The sequence below is a fragment of the Penicillium angulare genome (genome assembly GCF_028827245.1).
Source record: "Penicillium angulare strain IBT 27051 chromosome Unknown utg000007l_segment0_segment0, whole genome shotgun sequence".
Classification (NCBI taxonomy): Eukaryota; Fungi; Ascomycota; class Eurotiomycetes; order Eurotiales; family Aspergillaceae; genus Penicillium; species Penicillium angulare.
The window spans coordinates 2,039,780-2,060,641 of NW_026623166.1; the positions used below are offsets into that span (position 1 = coordinate 2,039,780).

General features: G+C 49.9%; 7 protein-coding genes across 7 annotated transcripts; 4 read left to right on the plus strand and 3 right to left on the minus strand.

Moving 5' to 3' along the window:
• Window positions 1–723: 723 nt before the first annotated feature.
• N7478_010041 (uncharacterized protein) lies at window positions 724–1,301 on the plus strand (the record flags this gene model as incomplete). Its single annotated transcript, XM_056926255.1, has 2 exons — window positions 724–834; window positions 900–1,301. The coding sequence occupies 2 exons, from the start codon at window positions 724–726 to the stop codon at window positions 1,299–1,301; spliced, it is 513 nt and encodes a 170-aa protein (XP_056775625.1).
• Window positions 1,302–1,719: 418 nt separating this feature from the next.
• On the plus strand, window positions 1,720–2,284 carry N7478_010042 (uncharacterized protein; the record flags this gene model as incomplete). The annotated part of the gene is made up of 2 exons (XM_056926256.1): window positions 1,720–1,915; window positions 2,001–2,284. The coding sequence occupies 2 exons, from the start codon at window positions 1,720–1,722 to the stop codon at window positions 2,282–2,284; spliced, it is 480 nt and encodes a 159-aa protein (XP_056775626.1).
• Window positions 2,285–3,350: 1,066 nt separating this feature from the next.
• N7478_010043 (uncharacterized protein) lies at window positions 3,351–4,025 on the plus strand (the record flags this gene model as incomplete). Its single annotated transcript, XM_056926257.1, has 1 exon — window positions 3,351–4,025. One exon carries the CDS (start codon window positions 3,351–3,353, stop codon window positions 4,023–4,025), a length of 675 nt encoding a protein of 224 aa, XP_056775627.1.
• A 671-nt stretch (window positions 4,026–4,696) lies between these two features.
• N7478_010044 (SUR7/PalI family protein) lies at window positions 4,697–5,662 on the minus strand (the record flags this gene model as incomplete). The annotated part of the gene is made up of 3 exons (XM_056926258.1): window positions 4,697–4,903; window positions 4,950–5,471; window positions 5,519–5,662. 3 exons carry the CDS (start codon window positions 5,660–5,662, stop codon window positions 4,697–4,699), a joined length of 873 nt encoding a protein of 290 aa, XP_056775628.1.
• A 1,697-nt stretch (window positions 5,663–7,359) lies between these two features.
• Window positions 7,360–7,884, minus strand: N7478_010045 (uncharacterized protein; the record flags this gene model as incomplete). Its single annotated transcript, XM_056926259.1, has 1 exon — window positions 7,360–7,884. One exon carries the CDS (start codon window positions 7,882–7,884, stop codon window positions 7,360–7,362), a length of 525 nt encoding a protein of 174 aa, XP_056775629.1.
• Window positions 7,885–8,266: 382 nt separating this feature from the next.
• On the plus strand, window positions 8,267–8,608 carry N7478_010046 (uncharacterized protein; the record flags this gene model as incomplete). Its single annotated transcript, XM_056926260.1, has 1 exon — window positions 8,267–8,608. The coding sequence occupies one exon, from the start codon at window positions 8,267–8,269 to the stop codon at window positions 8,606–8,608; it is 342 nt and encodes a 113-aa protein (XP_056775630.1).
• A 1,332-nt stretch (window positions 8,609–9,940) lies between these two features.
• On the minus strand, window positions 9,941–14,272 carry N7478_010047 (uncharacterized protein; the record flags this gene model as incomplete). Its single annotated transcript, XM_056926261.1, has 1 exon — window positions 9,941–14,272. The coding sequence occupies one exon, from the start codon at window positions 14,270–14,272 to the stop codon at window positions 9,941–9,943; it is 4,332 nt and encodes a 1,443-aa protein (XP_056775631.1).
• Between the last annotated feature and the right edge of the window lie 6,590 nt (window positions 14,273–20,862).

A 20,862-nucleotide genomic window follows, 5' to 3' on the forward strand; every position in this document is an offset into this window, starting at 1 on the left:
AATCCCATTCTAGGAAGAGAATTAGTTTCATGAGGTGGATGAAGAGATACCCAAAACTGACTGCGTAATAAGAGACCGTGGGCGAGAAGATTGGGCTAGAGGCCTGTCACGGATCAATACTCGGACAATGAAGGAATGTGGCTAACATACCGCGATGGAAAGAAGCAGCGATACTCCCATCAGCCAGAGCTTTATATTGACCATTTTCACGAGCGTGGGGAGAAACAATCATGGCGGAAAGGGGGCATTTATGTTCGAGTGCACGCCAACGTAGGGTCGAACGACCGAGAAAATCAAAAGTGTTTCTTACTGTGATATTCAAATGATCGCATAGTCAGTAGCTCAATCGTAGGTCGAAGGTTTTTTCTGTGAACACCCCTCACATTGTCCACGACGATTCGTTATGTGCACTTGAGTACAATAAAATTAGTTTCCAAGACAGTGTCGCATATTGTCTGTTGCATCAGCACGTCCGGTCTAAACTAATTGACTCAGATGACTGTCGAAAAGAAAGGTCTGGTGAGTTGTCGGTGAGTAAACAAATGGGAGAAGAGTTGACCAACAGTTGCGTCAACTAAATTCAAATTTTTCGTGTGCAGTAGCCTGTGTTTGAACCATGGTATGAGTTCGAACACACTGCACAAGCAAATATAAGATGAACATCTATCGCCTTAATTCTCATTTCATCTACCTTTGCAACTCAGTATTTCGTTAACTCGCACCATGGACCCTCTTCCCAATATCGCCTCTCCTCGTCATGCCACCGACCCCAACGAGAGCCCGTCTTCTACTATGATGCAGGAACAACCTGCAAAAGAAATTCCCGACCAGCAGGTACGTTCTACATCAAAAACTATTTGAGCCCCATCGTTTCTTCGTTAGATTCTAATGTGTCTCAGACGGTGCCAGACAACAGCATTCCGGGTAGCTCCCGCACGATCCTTAAACAGCCATTCGAAGACATACAAGAAACTTTGGCTGATCTCGAGATCAGTGACCCCAAACTAGCCTTTCAAGCGGCTCGACTCGTCGGTCTATACCGACGCTTGTGGGAATCCTGTGTTTCTAAGCAAATGCGGGAGGTCCAGCTTGTGCGGGAGAACCATAGTTTGCGTGAGGCTATAGATCATACTCAGACAGAGAAGCACGATCTCAGCATACGTGCGGAAGAGCTGAAGATCAAGTTGGAGGCTTTCGATCGTGCGTTCGAGTCCTCGCGACAGCAAATCATGGGCATCATGGATATATGGCGTCAATGTGAGTGCGGAGATCTGGACGATGTGATAATGGAGGCGGAATAAATGGTTTGGAAGACTGGTCTGTTCAAGGCAGGATTACCTTGCTGAGAAAGCCTGATTGCTTGTCCGTACCTTTTTGTATGTGATATATTCGCGCGGGTTATCCAAGTAGCCCTTCCCAAATAAGAAAACAGAATCTCTGCTAGGATACCTGCCGTACTTTTCAATCTGTAGATGTCTTTGAATAAGAGCCCGAGGGCACCTGGCAAGATCTGTAAATTTTGATGAGCCAAGAAAGGGCCATGCCATACCAAGCCATGGGGTTCGTCCGCCTGCCAAGCGAATTATTTAAAGGAGAGGGTGTCCTGACAGAAAGATATCCAAATTTACCAACTCATTCCTATCCTTGAGAAATTCATTCATATATTTCGGTCGCTATCCCTTTTCCTGTAAGGATTTTACAAGAATGAGTTGTTCAGACATGATCAACTTGCGTCGCCTGACATTCAACGTCAGTCAGCCTTGCCGTGATGAAATTGATCTGGACTTGGACCTCGACGAGATCTCGAGGGGAATATGCACCGTGTCAGCTGGCCCACCTGACGTTGAGTCTGATGGCGAGCTGCTTACCGAGGAACCCTCAGAGGCGACAAATTGCCACTCCTCCACGACCGATTGTTTGCTTTATTCTGACTCCTCGGCTTCTTTCTTTTTGGGTGGCCGGGCCCCAATCCCCTCTCGATTGCAGCATCCATTGATGAGATGTTTCATTTGATGCTACCCATGAGCGACCTTCAGATGGCACATGTCCTCGAGTTTCGTCTTCTACGACTGGATCCGTGCACCGGAGAGATGATTGCGCAGGATATCTTTCTCTTACCGCGAGTCGAGACTTTCCTGGAGAATCTTCACCGCTTGCAGGCACAGATATTCGACATACTTCGCCTGACTGCAGTGGGAATCCGCTTGCCATCAATCCGAATGCTGGTGCGACCGCTCGCGAGGGCTCTCCCGTTTCACAACCAGGTATGCAGCCCGTGTACTGATCACGCGAGTGGTCGGATGCTTTTAGATCCTGCCTTTTTTGTGCACAACTCGATCACAAACTATCGTTAAAGAGACATCTCGCTTTCCCCTTGCGAATTAGAGTGCTGCGTTTTCTTTTGGAGCTCGAGATTGTGTTGCGTCTTCAATAAACCCCAGTCAGGGACTTTGCAATGAGACATATTCTCAATTATGAAATAAAATACCGACCTCAAGATATCTCACCGCAAGAAGATTTACAAGTTGGAGGTCAACTTGAATCAGCGATTTTGTAGTCATTCAATGAGACTTCAAACAAGTATGTACTCAAACTCGGCATCATAAAGAGACTCCAGATTGCTGTTGCAGTAACGGAAGATATCCTCATGCGTTTTGATGAAAACCATCCATTATCAACGTGTTGATTCAACAGTCACCTTACCAGTCAAGATGGCCGTCGACCTTGTTTGTCGACCGTTCGGTCAACATGCTCAACTGTTCTTTCACCTTTTGTGTACCACAAAGTCTGGACAGACCAAATTGGAAATTAGTGTCCCAAAGCTTGCATTCAGGTGTAACGCGAGGTCACGCCGCCAGCTGCAGTCGTGCGAATTTTCAAACTCGCTTTCAGCACATAAAGTCTAGTCAAAGAATATCCTAGCTCTTGTCAAGTGTGGCATTGTCTCCGCTGAAAATGTGCGCTTTTCACTCAGACTGAGCGCAGCAACCAACGCTTGATCAATATCCCAAATTGCTTACTTTGTATGACAAGCCATCGCGTTGTCCAATATGGGCAAAAGCCGGAAGCGGATCAGACGATACCAGCGGCATGACAACCATGCAACTCCAAAAAATGACCAGGCAGAAGAGAAATCGCCTCTCATCGGTTTCATTCCATGCCAAACCGAGAGCAGGTAAGTGATTCTATCCGATAGAAGGTCGAGACTGACCACTCGAGCTTCAAGCTCCTGCCAGATGCAAAAGTCCCTCGATTGCCTACGCACAAAGAAGACCTTTGGTGCGACATCATTCTACTCCTACATTTTGTTCTACCAGTAAAGCTAACAATATTCCTTTTGCCCAGAAGTCATGCATGATATATATGATTTGGTCGACCTACCAACCGCCTACGTCCCCTTTCGTGTTCAACATCTTGTCCTTCAAGCCATCCAGCGGTATTTGGAAGCCGAGGCCTTTCGATTCGTGCAGCAGTGGCTACCAAAGGAAGCTGAGGCGAATGGATGGTCCTGTGCAGAGGCGCTGGAATTGCACAAGCTATTTCCATTTTTGAAGAGACATTTTCGAAAGCTTTCGCTGTCTGCATTTCCACAGAAACAAAAGCCTCCGCCGAACTGGCACCAGCCAATTTGTGCCATTCGCCATGCTGCGGTGCACCGTATTTCTCAGAACCGCAACTCTCTTCTAAAAATGGTCAATAACGCGATTGGACTGGTGTGGTTATTGAGTGGGAATTGCGAGGCCAAAAAACTCTATGAATTCTGGATTCTCCTAGACTATATCCTGCCGCAGACGCACCGAGCGCAAATAGACCGCTCGCCAGCCCCAGTGTTGCAGACGAAAGGAAGCCGGCCAGCCCACAATCGCAAAACCCTCCAAGCTGAAATATTACAGCAAGCTTCCCTGCGCAGAGCTCTTGGAGGTGTATTCCAAGCCATAGAAGATAAGTTCGTTCTTGAGTTCCGGCAGACCCTGAAAGAGATCGTTCCGGCTTCAAGGAAGCAGGACACCACCTCTGTTTCATGAGCTAGCCAGCAAGAATGAAGCGGCCTTTGGAGGTCTTTGAATATAGTTGGAAACCGTGTCAAATCGTCAAAACCTGCAATTGCTATCGACGCGCGGCAGTTTGCTCGAAAGACAAGATCAGCTGCTCCGTCTATCGATTTTGCTGCGGCAATTGTGTTGAGTGATTTCTCTCCGCCATCAATGGCTACGCTGTCATGGTCGGGCTGCTACGAGGAACGACAGTCTTGCGATACCGAGAATGCAGTCATAGCCCAACAGACTGGTGTTCCCTTCGTCTAAATTAGCAATTTACATCACATTCAAAGAGAACAGCACAAGGAAATAATTTGAATTAGAAGTGACCACTAGACAGTCGCGTATGTTTTAAGATGCTGGTATAATCCTGACTCTTGGCCAACAACGATCAAATTTCAGCAGCTTACCAACCCTAACACGCTACTACAGTGATAAATCTGACCAAGCAGTATATCCTCCAAATGAAATAATAAACGTATGAAATCCAAAAAGCTTTTAGGTCTCATTCCCATACACTCCCCTGTTACTTCGGCGGAATGGGCGTCGATGAACTGTAGCAAGACGCTATACAGTGAAAGAGGGCTTTCAAATCCATCAAGGTCTCGCTAGGAGCGCAGAATCACTTCCCTTCCCCCTTAGTCCGCATCTTGCATTATTTAAAAGTCGCGCCGAAAGAACCGGACGAAACAAACCGAAAAGGCTCCCAGAGAGAAAAACGTCGCCATCCAAAGAAGGGCGAGCATGGATCCCCCCACCCGCGCTTGGCCACCGAGGTCACCGAGAAAATTGTTGATAGTATGACTGAGAATGCCATACATTGTGGTCACGCCGATGGTAGCCGCCGTGACTAGAGCCAACGAGCACTGAGAAGTCAGTAGGTTTCAAATGAATTAGAGTTTCATAACTCACCATATGGAACGCTGTGAGTAGCTTCTTGTGTCCACCGTAAAACTCCCTCCATACGCCAAGCACTATTGCTAAAACGGTCACTATGAGCCCCAGGATGCACATGCAGGTGATGCCATGAGAAAGCCTTGCATAGCCACTAATACCGTGATCCCCTTTATCGCGTAGTATATGGTCGACGAGTGGGGAGGCTGATCGTAGAATCGCGGATAGGTCGAAGTAGAATGATAGGCTCGGGTGAGAGCACACGGCCTTTTGATCGTCATCTCCGCTGCAGTATCCCCAAAGGCCAACGCGATAATAGTCTGGCAGATGTAACTTGATCTCGCTAGCAATGTTCTCTGCCGCACCCGCGACTTCCTGGGGCGTGTTTTCCACCGTGCTTGCTATGCCCGAGGTGGCTGATCCAATCTCTGTTGGTATTTCCTTGGGACTAACGCCGATTGGGAGGGCGCGAGGAAGAAGCTGCGAGAATCCCTGACCAATGGAGCTCCCCCGTATTTCTGGAAAGCCCTTCAGGTTGACCTACGCGATATTAGCTGAGTATGCGAATTATTCCTAGGCACGCTTACTTCCATCAGGTAGAGGTGTTCGGATGTAGATGACGAAGTGCACCCGGCAAAGAAAATGCTCCAGCAGATCACAGCCACAACGGAAGCCAATATGGTAAACCAAGCAGCAGATCTGTCGGTACTGATTCTCCTTGGGACCTTCATTTCATAGGTCTTTGATTCTTTGCACAAATTGAGAGGGGATGGGCGACACAACCCGTTGGCCAAAGGAACCGGCACAGTATTTGTATGCATCAGGCTGCGCCAATCTCAGGGTAAGGCTACCTATCATGCTATTATGATTCATGCAAAACCATACGGTCTGCAAATGCTAGATGCAGCTAGCCACGTCATCTGGTGCGCTTGCAATTATTGAGTACAATTCCACCACATACTTGAGTGTTCCACCTCAGCTTCAAGAAAAAGTCAGCTCATTTCGAAAGAAAGAACTAAGAGAGAAAAAAAGAACATCAGAAATGTAGCTAAACTATGTAAGGCTCAACCGAAATTTTCGTTCTCTTTTTTGTTGCATTTTGGGCAGTCTCAAGTACATGTACACGCGACTTTACCTTGCTTTGATATTTCAACTGAGGTGGCGAAAAAACTCTCAAAATGAGAATCGTGTTGCGTTTTTGAGAATTTCTTCTGGGCGTTGTACAGTAGCGAACTTGCCACATTGACCCTTACAACTAACTAACGCTGTGACCATCAGCGTATATCAATGGTAAGACTAACAGTGAAAAAAGAATTTCTTGCGACGAGAATTCTGCAGTGACGTGTAGCAACAATTTTTTTGATGCACTTACGTATCTGACACAAGCATGTTAGAAATGAGCCTGATCCTGCTTCACCTCTTTCCAGTAGTCTTCGTGAACAATGAAGATTTCAGACTTTGTTTCCCCTATGCAAAAAATGATGGCAGTATCATGATGGGCTCTGCCTACAAGTTCAATGTGGGTTTAGAGGTTTTTCGTTGTTTTTTTACTATTTAGTCAATCTCATCGGTAATAAAACTATAAAAAGGCCTCGGTTTCAACCACCATATCCGCCGGGGGCATTAAAGAATAGTTTTTGATAGGTGCACTTAATCCGATTTGCGTTGGAGGGAGACCGTGAAAAGGGCAACATAGCTTCAACAAATGGTATCAATTCGACGTACCCAAACATACATGCTCCGCTTCCCAACCTCGCGGAAGAAAACACAATTGTGCCATTATGAGGTAGGGATCGTTGGTCTCAAGAGATTAGGAGGTGTAGATTTTACTTGATATGAAGGAGTCAGGAAAAAGGAAACTTAGATCTACGAAAATTCTAGGCAAGGACGTACAGTATACTTGGGGCAGCCCAGACAATGGTGAATGGACGCGTGAAGTTTGGTCGAGGGCAGACCAGCCAGTGTGAAGCCAAATACTGCCTGCCCTTCACCGCTTCACCTGATGTTTGTAGCCCGACGAGTCAACGTGAGCACGCACCCATCAAGAATCACTCCCATCAAGGATCGCATCACCTCAAAGTCGCTCTCAGCACCATATCCCACTTTCCAGGCCGAACGATCTTTGACGGCTCAGGTCACCTTATTGGTCAGCGTCACGAAAATCCTGCCTGGACGGGGTCCTGGCATTGGGTTCGCGAATGAGGGAATCATTCAGACAAACTGCCTACTTTTAACATATGTCTCGTGCAGTTCGAGATGGCCGCTTTGAATTGGCTCATCAGTGGGCATGTCGAGGTACCTATTGCGTAAAGCGGTTTTACTAAATACGACTCTAGGTATGGCCTACGAGAGAGCTTTGAATCGACTGAACTGATAATGTGATGATTGCATTTCCCAGTGGGCTGCCATGGCTCATGATTTAGTCTATCTACTGTGCAAGTCTTGGCTTCTTCAGTCCCCATGGGAGTTGCAGTCCCCAGGTGAGATGAATACTGGTCCCTAGCACCACGCAGAGGTGCTTGCACATTGCCAGGGGGCCTTGATTTCGCAGATGTCCCTGCGGAGTCGCTTGATTTCGCAGCTGTCTCCTGCGGAGTCGCTTGGTTTCGCAGCTGTCTCCTGCGGAGTCGCTTGGTTTCGCAGCTGTCTCCTGCGGAGTCGCTTGATTTCGCAGCTGTCTCCTGCGGAGGCGCTTGATTTCGCAGCTGTCTCCTGCGGAGTCGCTTGATTTCGCAGCTGTCTCCTGCGGAGTCGCTTGGTTTCGCAGCTGTCTCCTGCGGAGGCGCTTGATTTCGCAGCTGTCTCCTGCGGAGTCGCTTGATTTCGCAGCTGTCTCCTGCGGAGTCGCTTGATTTCGCAGCTGTCTCCTGCGGAGGCGCTTGATTTCGCAGCTGTCTCCTGCGGAGGCGCTTGATTTCGCAGCTGTCTCCTGCGGATCCTCTTGGTAACGCATTTTTCCTTGCGGAGAACTTATTTGACGCAGCGGTCTCCTGCGGAGAACTTGGTAATGCAGCGGTCTCCTGCAGAGAACTTGTTGACGCAGCGGTCTCCTGCGGGTCTCAATTGTCATCACAGCGTCCCCCTGCGGAGTTCACTTGGTAACGCAGCGCCCCCCTGCGAAGCACTATTCTTATGTCACTGGGCTTGGATCAGCAACAGCCGTCGTCACGGAAGCCTCAGGCCCGAAGGTCAGAGGCGACACACCGCGGCCGCGATGTGTGAAGAAAGACAAATGGATCGGGGGAGGAGCCTGCTTTTATGGACTTCAGCTACGCTTTCTCGCAAATACCAGCAGTGCAGGTTTCTCACCGAGGACGGTTCTGGCGGTCGATGCAATGTCTTCACCGGTCTTGATCCATGAGCTGGACGATGCTGGCGTATGGATCGCCAATCATGTCGCGGCAGACAGCACCACGACCGTTCATTCCATCTGGGTGTGTAGTATTCCTGACTCACAGAAAGTGCTGGTCGAATCACAAAATTGGCGCAGTTGCAATCGGAGGGCAAAGAGCTGGCTCGCCCATGGTTCACAGTCGTGGTACGGTGACCTCAGAGACGTGAGTCAGAATGAAGATCCTCAGCATTATACTGCGCGTGCGAAAGTGCCATGGTGGAGGATGGTCTATTTTGAAAAGGCCCGTCGAATTGCGTGCGGCTTCAATGTCACCTCTGCTTGACTATGCTCAAGTTCTGGCGGCTTGTTGTGAGGTACTGAGGTACACGGCTTGACAGGCTTTGTCTTTGCCGTACATTGAGAGAAGGCATGCCTACATGATTGCTATGCAAGGGTATTCCTCCATACATCCATGACTGGACTTGTGCAGAGTCCCACGTGTCCACATATTCTACTAAGGGCTGATATTTTGTGACCAAGATTGGCAGCGGACAGGCTGCAGAGAGCTCTGGGCTCTTGGTGATTGTCAATATACTCTGCAAATGGCATTACTATCAAAAATTCCATGGCATATCAATTTAGTGAATAACTGGCCCCAATTCTCAACTTTTGGCGGGACGCACTTTTGTGTCTTTCGTAGAGTAGTGTATGCCCAGCACCCGCTACTTGAGGAGCGGTGCTTTTTGCTGGGACGGCCGAAATGTAATGGAAAGCGATTCCAAGGACGATATGGAGAGTTTTCGGGGTCGCACAAAACTGAGCAATCTCTCATTCACCATCATTCTCTGAGGGCTTCTGGCTTTCCTCGCTGATCATTCACTATCGTTCACTCAACGTTGAGGTACCAGAGTGGATATGGTGGCTCCACCTCGACCCACAGGCCGCACCGGTGTGGATCCAAGGTACCCAGTGTTGGCTCAACTTAATGACCATGCATTGTTATGGTGTTGCCAATTTGGGCTGCCCACGGTTCACATTATGCTTGAGGGGGAGCGGTAACTTTTACGTTCCCTCCAGGGCGTGTATTATGTGTTGTGTTCACACCTCGTCCGCTCATACAAAGGTGGTAGAAGCGAGGCGAGCAAATGCATCTTGTTTGTAAGTATTTATTTTCCGCTAGTTAATGGGTCAGAGAAAGCCAGGACAGTAGTCAAGTCAGTAATCAAACGGAGGACTTTCTAGTGCTCGCCTCAAATTTCACTTTTCAACAGGTATCTGCCATTCCAAATATTGTTGATCAAGCTCCTGTTTGCTCATCCCCGTTGAGTCAACTGATTCGCGAGTGAATAAAGTTTACGACCTCGTTTTCTACATCCCCAATTGTTGTAATTCAAAGAAAGATTGATTATTATATTTGAGAAGGAAACATAGGACTATATATACATCAAGAAGAACAAGTTGATTTCCAATCAACTTGATTCTTCGTATAGATACATCGGGATTAATTCCGATGGTGCGGCTCTGTTCCTGATCTGCACCAACCTGAAATCACAACATTCCCCCTCAGGATCGTCTTGCTGGCAGGGCGATACTGGAGTTGTGCAGAGCAGTCAGGCCTCGGTAAAACCACTCAAAACCTTCGTGGGAAAATAAAGTGGAAAGAGCGCCTGCGCTGTCATGCACGTTGCCTTGGAATCTCCGAAGCGTCGATTCCTAAAAGACTACAGAACTTGACAAAGGCTGTAGGTCCCAATGGCTTGGTGAGACCATCCGCGGCCTGTTCCTTGGTGGGAACGTACTGTAGGTCAATTTCTCCTGCATTCAGCACTGATCGCTGATAATGGAACTTCACATTGAAGTGTTTGGTCCGTTTATGAAATTCGGGATTATGGGAGAGCGCAATAGCGGATTGGTTGTCAGCCATGATATGAGTGATTGGGGATCGATACAGATTTGTTTCTGCTAGAAACGTGCGAAGCCATTGCAGATGTAAAATGGCATTGTATTGGCCAATGTACTCGGCATGAGTCGTAGATGTGGCCACTTCCCCCTGTCTCTTGGACGACCAGGAAACTGGCGCACCTGCAAGTTGGAAAACATATCCAGATGTTGAGTAGGCACCGTCAGTGACGACAGAGCCACCAAAATCGGCATCTGTGTATCCAATTAGCTGCCCACTGCGGTAGGTGATCCGGTATGATTGTGTGGCTTTGACGTAGCGTAGCAGCCGCTGAAGGGCGACTTGATGATGCGATTGTGGCTGAGATGTGAAGCGACTCAACATCCCTAGCGCAAACGCGATGTCTGGTCGCGTGCCAACCATCAAATACATGAGCGAGCCAATAGCGATCGCGTAGCGAGATTTTGCTTCTTCATCCGGAGGTTCCTCTGGGCGAGAATTCAGGCTTTGCTTAGGATTCATCGGCGTAGACTTCGGCTGGCAGGTCTCCATACCAAAGTCGGAGAGCACCTTCTGGATGTACTGGCTCTGGTGAATGGATATAGACCCGTCAACATGATGGTCAAACTGGATCCCGAGGAATGACTGTGGGGTACCCAGATCATTGAGCTGGAACTCCGCTTGCAATGCTTGCTGCACTTGTTGGATGGCATGTGCATCCGCGGCAGCAACAAGAAAATCGTCGACATAAACACAAACGACACAGTGCGGCTTGTAGAACACACAGTTGTCCGATTGGGCCATAGTGAAACCCTGAGAAGCCAGGACGCGGTGGACGCATTGGTACCAAATCCGCGGAGCCTGCTTCAGACCATACAGTGAACGGCGCAGCTGACATACGTACCCTGGCTCTTCAAAGCCCTCGGGCAGCTCCATATAGATAGATGAGTCGATATCTCCATGAAGAAAGGCGGTGACTGCATCGAATTGGTGGAGTTTCCATCCGCGTAGCACGGCGCTCGCGACAATGCATCGGACTGAGTCCATCCTGGAAACAGCCGCAAATGTTTCATGAAAGTCGACGCCCTGTTTCTGCCGGTAGCCTTTGATAACCAACCGCGCTTTACGCATCCCGTTCGCTTTGGTCTTGAAGACCCATTTGCAGCCAATCACATGAGCACTGGCCGGAACGTCTTGTCGCCGGATCTTTTTCCAAGTGCCGTGTTCGAGAAGCGACGCATATTCTTTCTGGATAGCGGCCCACCAGTCCAGCTGGTCTGCGCCTGACACAGCTTCGCCAAAGGTCACCGGATCGACTTGTCTGTCCGAAATGGCTTTCAATGCGCCTGTCGAGTACACTTTGCCGAGTGACTCCAGAAGACGCCGTGACGGTCTTCGTCGGCGACCGTAGATTGAGTACCCAAGATCCGAGGTCACGTCAAGTCCCTGTTCGATTGGATTGACCACTGGAGGGATCTCCTCGGGCATTTTCTCTTGCCCATTCGACAGAGATAATGGCGATGCAGGAGGTGTTGGCAGCCCGCTGGCTAAGCGTGGGATCGATGAAAAGACAGGCGATGGAGGAGCGTTGTCCGGGAGGTCGTTGCCTGTTTCCCCCTCGATGAGTGGCGCCACAGGGGTCCGCTCATCGAACTCGACATCGCGGGAGAAGACTGTCTTTCCAGAGTGGATTTCATAGAGCTTGTACTGGTTCGGTTCACAATAGCCCAGTAGTCGGCACTCGGACGATCGCGGCCCGAGTTTGGCTCGATGCTCCTTTGGGATCAAAACCCAGGCACGGGAGCCGATCCGTCGCAGATGCAGGAGCGAGGGCGGCTTCCCATAGATCACTTCATACGGTGTCTTCTTTTGTAGGATTGATGCTGGCGCGCGCAGCTTCAGATAGACCACCGTGTCCAAGAGCTCGGTCCACCAGGAAGGAGGAAGGTTCGCATCGGACAGGAGCGTGTTGATCCGCTCCCGGATAGTGCGGTTCGTTCGTTCGGCCAGCCCATTCTGCCCTTTGCAGTATGGCGGCGAGGTATCAAACTCAACTCCCTGGCGTTCGAGGTGTGTTCCGACCGGCAAATATTCTCTTCCATTGTCGGTAAGGAATCTTCTGATCTGGGCACCAAACTGTCGGTGCACCCATGCCTCAAAATGTCGGAATTTCTGGAGCGCTTCATGCTTCCATCTCATGGCATATGCCCACGAGCCACGAGAATAATCGTCAGTAAAGGTGATCACGTACCTGGAGCCATCCTTGGCGATCGGCATCTCCATGATGTCCGAGTGGATCAATTCGAAAATTCTCGTTGAATGCAGACGTGGCCGTCTTGCGCGGGAGTTCCTCTTCTGATGCTGCTTACCCGACATGCACGCCGGGCACTGCGGCGTTGCCTGCAGCTGCGCCTGCGTCAGCGGTCGGTACGGAGTGCCGGTCTGCCGGAGGACCACCTTCAAGTCGCCCCGGTTCAGATGTCCCATCCGAGCGTGCCACAGCGCTTCGGAGGCCTGGTCCACTCCTGTGCTCGCATCTGCTTCGAGTATCCGTGCTTCACCACCGAGTTCAGAGGTTGGCGATGCGCATCTTACGCCACTTGACTCCTCAGGGTCGTCAACGTCCATGGCCACCGCCTGCGGTTCCAGGGAATCTGCATGGCCATAAATCGTCGGCGCCCTCGCCAGTTGGACTCGCTCTCGGGATCTCTTGCTCACATGGCACCGCAGGATCAGCAGATCCTCCTCCGCATGGTAGGCGGTCCCCACCGTCCGTCCTCGGCGTTGCACAAAGACGTTCTGTGGGTGCGCCACCACCGAGTAGCGGTCTCGTAGCAACTTCGGCACGCTGATCAGGTTCATCCCGACGCGTGGCGCGAAGTACACGTTTTTCAACACCAGGGGTTGGTTGAACTTCCCCCAGAGCGTGAGCTTCACCGTCCCAATCCCTTCGGCTTCCACTGGATCGCCCGCTGTGTCCAACATCTCGCGGAGAGGCCGCAGACTGCTGAAGCAGCTCCGGTCCCAGCAGATGTGGCTGGTGGCAGCCGAGTCCAGGATCCACCGGGGTGACGGTGCGTGGGTATAGAGAGTCGTCACCCTCGCCCTCACAACATTGATCCGCGGTCTCTTGGAAGTCGGCGGGCCATGCCGTTCTTCCGTCTGGCCTGATGGTATTCGTTGCAAATTGCTTCTTGGTGAGCCGGAAACACTCCGTTCAGCCTTCAGGGCAACGTCCCTGGACGACTGTTCTTCTCGCTGTTTCTTCCAGCATTGCGCGACTACATGTCCGCGCTTCTTGCAGTAGTTGCACTTTTTGGTGTTCTTCTGCACTGTATTGATTGAGGGGCTACTCAGTCCGCCAGGCGCTCCGTGCGGGAGCATTGCTGCGTCTTTTCGCTGCACCGTCTGTTCAGCATTTGCCAGACGGTTTCCGATCGTGGTCGGATTGACGGGATCCTTGTCATTTTGGATCGCATCCACGATCAAGATGTATTCCGGTCCAATCTGCGTCAGCAGGATTGCGATATGCGTCCGGTCGCCGATGGATCCCGGGACAATAGCATTCAATCGGTGTACTAGCATTCGTACCCGATCGACAAACTCGCGCGCACTGCCGCAGCGCTCACCAGTGGTTTCACGCAACTGGGCAAACAGCTCGCAGAACGTGGCGAGTTCCATCCGCCGATACCGTTCTTCAAGTTCATTCCAGAGGTCACGAGACGTCTCGAGCCCCGCGACGTGAATGCTGATGTGAGGGGATAAATATCGGAAGATAGTATGGTAGGCCTCGGCTTCGCGGCGCGACCATTCACGGTGACGCTCGAACGCCTGGACCTCCACTTCGAGGCGCGCGTCGATGGCGCGCTGCCTCACCGCCCCACTGAGGTGGGGCTCCACCAAGGGGTGGATGTCCGCCGTAATAGGTTTGGCGTACTTGAACAGGCAGTCGGGACGCTGAAGGTCGCCCGACACCACGTCCCAGACCTGTCTCGCTTTGAGGTAGGAGGTCATGAGACGTTTCCAGGTAGCGAAGTTATCGCTTCCTGTCAGAGGCTCGATGGCCGTGACGGCTCGGTCTGGAGAGTCATGGACCAGAGCCGACATGATGAGAATGGTTTGAAAGCGGGATAGGTATGATATATATATAATCAAAATGAAAAGATAAAGTGTTTCTTAGATGAGTAGATACGGCACCCAAGAGTTTGCTCCCGGGCTCATAACCTGTTGTAATTCAAAGAAAGATTGATTATTATATTTGAGAAGGAAACATAGGACTATATATACATCAAGAAGAACAAGTTGATTTCCAATCAACTTGATTCTTCGTATAGATACATCGGGATTAATTCCGATGGTGCGGCTCTGTTCCTGATCTGCACCAACCTGAAATCACAACACCAATTCGTCTTACCGGGACTAGAACTCTACCTCGACGATTCCTCCTTGACAACTATTTGTCATTCCGCATATTCTTGAGACGCCTCATGTTTGCTCATCGCTGTTGATTCAACTGAATCCGCTGGTGAATAAACTCTGGTCTGTCAGTTAGCCACTGCTCCACTTTCTTGGTGGCATTTTCTGGCATTTTACCTGAATCTTAATCCTTGCCAAGTTTTGTCATTCGGTTTTTGCTGCCCCTGTTTGCTCACCACTGGTGAGTAGCCATGTTGATTGAGCGCAGAAAACCGCTTGCTGGTATGCCTTTTTTTCTCTTGCATAGAGATAACCAAACCAGTTTCACAATTCGCCACTTTTGATCCAAGCGAAAGGCGAGGAACTCCGCCGTGAAGCATATAAATATGCTCCCATCCCTCTTGCTTGACTTTCCTCTTGCATCTCTCTTCGCACATATCATTTGCGAAGATTGACTTTGATCTCTTCTTTCGTCAACTACTTGCGAGTGTACCCAGTCATCAGCTCAAGACTATCTCTCACTGATAACACTCTTTCTCTCGGACTGATATACGAGGACTTCAATACGTGAGTAACACCCTTCCTTAGTTAAAGCTTACACTAACACCGTTTATTCCTCGGTTCCGCTAGACTTCCAATCTGTCCACCGGGGCAGCAAAATCTCTACCAAGGTGAGGTGTCAAATTGGTTTGATCCATGGAAGCTGTACTATATCCTATCTAACGATCTCACAGTAGAGCTTCTCGAGAGGTCTGTGTACAGTCAGATCTGAACACATTCGATGACAACCATGACAGGCTCTCTACCCCTGATATATTACGGTAGAGCCTTTTTATACGGTAGGCTCAATAACAACTCCATGAGGTCAGTCGCTGATCAAACGAACTTCTATCACAGGAACCTCCTACAGAAAGGTGAATGGATTGATACATCACGAATACCGGCGAACGCTGAGTGTGATCCGTATCCCCTGATCCTTGATTGAGTTTATGTACATAGAGCTGACTTATCTTCTGTGGCAGACATCTTCACGCCCCCCTCCCCAAGTCCCGGCGTGGGCTATCCCGGATGCTGAATGGCTCATGAAGCTTTCTACCCTCTCGATCTTTGACTCGGTAGCAAGGGACCAGTTGTCGGACAGACCGCCCATCATGTACCCAAGGCAAGGCCGATTCCACCTCGAATACAAGAGACGCACTCTATATTGAGGCGTCTCTAGCCTTGTGACTTCGTTTGCAAGACCAAAAGACGCTATAAAGAAGAAACAGCTCGTCAACTTTATCAGCGATGAGGATGTGCCGCCATCAGGTACGTATCTCATCTCAGCAGATCTCGCTCGATTCCAACCAGCTCTTTGCGCTGCTTTCTCTATATTTACCCCCGCTTAGGTAGCTCGGACCTTCAAGGTATAGAATGTGGGTGAGTTATGGCACTTCTCAAACAATTCGAATGACAGACCATTGATCCGTCATAGAGACTTTCGATATACCGGCAGTAAGCCAGTGTGTACGCAATACATGGCGCGTGACGCTAAAACCAAACGAAAGCCCAGATCCACTGCAAGGCTATGTCGATGGTTTCAAGGTCGCCCGCCCACACTCCACCTGATACGGCTTTCCCAGGACAAATAACCATTCATCTGTCTGCAATCAGCACTTGCTGATCTAATCGTGCTCCATGTTATTGAATGATGGAACTAGCCCCTCGTCAACCTTATTAGCTTCAGCACGAAATGGGTTGGCCAGTTTCGCCAAGCAAACTCAGTGTGAGCTCTAACCCATCATCTTTTTTATGTATATTGGGAGAGCTTTCAGCTGACACAATCGAGCTCCGTACACTCAATGGGCATAGACCCCGCAGTCACGGAAACTAACCTTCATATCTCAAGCTACGGATTATCGGTCATTTCAGAGCTCCGAGGACTGCGTCTAGTTATGCAGCCATGTTGAACGACTTCTTCGCTGGCAAGGGTTGCACTCACGTCTGTTTTCATATGTATCAGCTAAATTCGGCATTGACAAGAGTATCCCCACTCATGCTGACCTATCCTTATTCCTCCTCTCTGGATGCTAATATTGCCTATAGTGCGACTGGTTACCGACGCGCTCCCCACACACCCACTCCATGCGCGTATCAGCTGAACATACCCTTCGACGCCTGCTCTGAACACTAAGCCCCCATCGCACTACGAGTCTACTATAAGAAGCGCATTGCCCACATTACCCAGCAGGTGGCTTTTTATCGCGTCCGCTCCCCGCATTTACATTCGTATGGCTGACTATCGTTCCAGCAGACCTCTCACGTCGATCGAAAGATTTATTACCTAGCCCGCGCTCATTGATAATGCCGTCATCTCTAATCAACAGCTTGGTGTTGAGCGGCATTGGACGCGAGGCCTGCTGCAGTCAGGCTCTGGAGGTTAACAGTGGACGGCTAACGTGGCCTCCGGTCTCACCTCACCCAAGTCGACACCTACCGAAATGAACAGTTTATGACAAGACCTGCTGTTGGATCCGCATTATGCATTCCGATGGCGGATCTCCATTGCCATTAGACAAGGCCACTTTGCATCAGCGTCTTCCGCCTCGGTCATCTGTGATGGTGCTGAAGAGACATGTTCTCAGCACGCTGTGAGCCAAGCCTGTACAAAGCGGGCGAGCTAGTGAAAATTACTGCTCAGAAGCAGTATGATGGGCATCTTGCTGTCAGCATGGCCATTTATCATGCGTCTACGGTATGTCAGAGGAAGATTGATTGTTGATTTGCGGAGGTGATGCCTGATGATATATGCTGCGAGAGGACCAAGTTGATTGGAAACTTGACTCGACATATGGAGATCGAGGAGCCAATTCCAATGATGTGCCTCCGTTTCGGGACCAGCCTCAAATGACGCCCGCATCATGTATTCATGTGGCGTGCGTGGACTTTCTGGTGGGCCGACTTATGGGGCAACTGCATATCAAGGCAGTGCCAACCTTTCCGGTGCCTTGTGACTTTCGAGGATGGCATACGTCGGCGGAAGCAGACTTGGGTTGCTGTTCTTCAATGGTCCGACGCGCCGCTGACTGGACTTTGCCACGGCTAACTTCGCGTAGTGTATGCGTGACGTCATTTGTCAAACGCGTCTCCACTGGGCTTCGTCCGCGGTGAGTTCATTTTACAAGTGCGCATCCTTTGCGCTTTTTTCAATGGCTAGGTCCTCTTTATATTGTCTTCTCGCCGAACCACACCAGCTCATGCTCTTGACAATCTCAACGTTTGTGAGCGGGAAACCTAAAGACAAATAGAAAGGAGGCCAGCGGGAGCTCCAATGGTCCGAATATGGCTCTAGGGAGGGCAACTTGGGTCTTTCCCCAAACAAGCTAATTTTGCAATCAGACTTGCAACAAATCTTGAGAGCGCTGCGTTGACAGGGATGCGACGTTCAACAGTGGGATCAGCAGCAAGGTCAACCAAAAATTTGACTTCATGAGATGTTTTCATACATGACGGGGGCATATTGCCGCAGCATGGCAAATTTTAGGCTTTCGCCGCTCTCTTGAAGCTAAAGGTCAATTAGTTCGACTTCAATTGGGGTAGCTCCCAAGCGCAGCTCGCCCTGATAGGGCTTTAGCGGTGTGGTATTCGCAAAACCGACTCGCTTAGCATTTTCGTCTAGAACGACAAGGTCGGGCTCACCAGATACCAATACACTACAGCGGGATATAATTTTTGGCACGAGCGCTGCCGGGTAGGCTCTAGCGGGATATTCTGAGGTTGCGTCAATGAATAGTATTGAACGCGACCTCAAAGTTTGAAGTCACGGATTTGACACTAGAGACTTTTCTATCGGATGTTGTCTGACCATGCTGAGTGCCTGTACCAGTCAGCTATTACTTGTTTACTATGCGGCAAATATCGGTCGGAGGAGAGGCTAGGCAAGAAAGTTGCTCTTCTACTCATGGCGGGTGATTCTACTACGAGGGATGCATGATTTTCCCAGGCGGGTCTACAGAGGGACCTATTGCCAGATATTCAGTCTCATTCTGGCGTGTTTGCGAGATGTCCTTGTTTCCAGATGGCTCTCAGTGCATGTTATGTCATAACAATAGATTATTGGGGACATCGCCTGCCCTTTTCCGAGGTAAAATGGAACATCTATCGGCCTATTTGCCATCATCGCACATGAGATCTTCCATACGCCTTACCTTTCGCCGTCTGGTTTCTGATCAAGATCATTCGAGCCGAAAGGGCCAGCCTCAAGCGCCGGGAGCAAGGGTTGCTTTGACGGAAGGCAGCCTAGTTGTCACGACGGGACACAACTCGATGGGGGAAGTGTCATCGAAAGTCGGCATGTATGGCTCTATTCATCGGTACACCTAAAGCACGTCGGAGGCTCACCACGGGTATTTCGCTAGCGCAAGAACGGCTGACTCACTCGCCTCAACGATACGACTCAAGTGTTTCCTAATCCAGAAAGAGGACGAAGGCAGATATGCGAGACTGACCAAAGAGCCACAAAACATCGAAGCCCTTAACACTGATTGGTCACATGCCCTCCGCTTCAACTCGAAGCCCCTGGTCCATTCCGGTCCTCTCTTTTATCCAAGATCAATTCTCCCTCTCAAGCCCATCCGTTTGATTCCTTCAAAATCTCGGTGATCGACGGAGTGGTGGACGTGGAAATTGTATTCAGACTGACATCAAATGCCGAGCTAATAGCCTCACTACTCTAGGCAGCCAGGAAAGCCTAAGTTGTCTTTTCAACTCACCCATGGTAAGCTGCCAGTGAGTGTCTCAGAGGATCAACTATCGAAACACAAGCAGTGATTGCCAGCGACCAAGATGCAAAGACCAGCCCACGATCAGGGACCAAGGGCATATAGACATATATGACTTCCAACTAGAATTTCATCTATTGGGCAAATGCAATGGGCAGACATTATGCTGTCTCACAGTTGCCACATGGTGAAGCATGTAGAACCACTACAGAGCGGCAAGACATATCTGCGATGTTCATCAGTATTGAAAAGTTCTCATTTTTCCCCTTCGTCTTGACTGTGGATACCAAAGAATCAATGCTGACTGAGCCCGGATCCGAAACACCGCGTTGTATGTCGAGAGGAGGTGCATGGAATCCTCGAAGCCGTTGCCACCGAAAGAGACGTGTCAAATGTGGTGCTGTCGTCTCAGCCATTTCAGTCTGGTTACATGCACTCGCTCTGGCGAGCAAGTCAGGCCAGCAGCCCTATCCTGTCGGCCCAATCCTTTCTCCAAGCGACTCAGCCATTCGAAAAAGGTTGAGCAACACAATAAACCTACTAGGAACGGACTCCATGGGTCTCATAACCCTGTGATTCACTCTGTATGGCGTGATGCTATCAATCCGTCAAATGAGGCTGTGCGACCGGAGTATGCCGTGACTTTGGAGATTGCCCTTTTGCGAAAATCGGCTTATGCAAGTCGACTTTCCGTGCTAGAATCAATTCACCGTGTGCTTAATCCTTAGAGGAGGATCAGATCAGTAAGCTGTCAATTCAGTTGCAAAGTGCTCGTGATACGTCCCCGACATTCAATTCTTCATGGAAGGCGCTAACACGGCGAGGGCAAGTGAAAGGCACAGGATGTCAAACAATAGTGCAGATGCGGAATATCGTGATCAGCCCAAATGTTCGCTGGACTTTGTAGGACTGATAAGGCCTCTTCGTGGCTTTACGGTGGTGCTAACAACTAGCCGAGGTTGCGCGTGGTAGATATGCATCGCGCGTTGACGCGTCGCCCCGCCATTTTTCTCCTACCGACCACCGCTGTTGACGCCTCGATATCTGAAGTCGGCCTTCAGAAATGTGATATTTTGTCTAATTGTCGCAATACACGCTCTTTTCACGACGGGCCGAGGATTCCTGCGCCACGTGTGCACAACTGCTGATGACTTGGTATTACATCACTTTTCCAGATACATCACTTTTCCAGAAAAATCGACCTCGCCCATTAGGAGGATGTTCATCGCCCATGCCCATATTTGATTCATTTTCCAAGCGCCCTCGAGCCGGGGGGCGGGGTCCCCCGGAGACCCCCTTTATGGGGGTCGACGAGGCAATTTCCAATTGCCGGGGGTGCCCCCCATAGGCGACGGGCAAGACGCCCACATTAGTGCCGTCCCCTACTGCCTCTGCATACCATTACATCTAGTATCCAGCGATCATCAATTTGAGCAACGTATAGAATTCGACAGCATGCCCGCTTCAGCTTCAGATGTGTCGACCAGTCGCCTTCCCGTACTCGTGGCTGGTAAATAGACA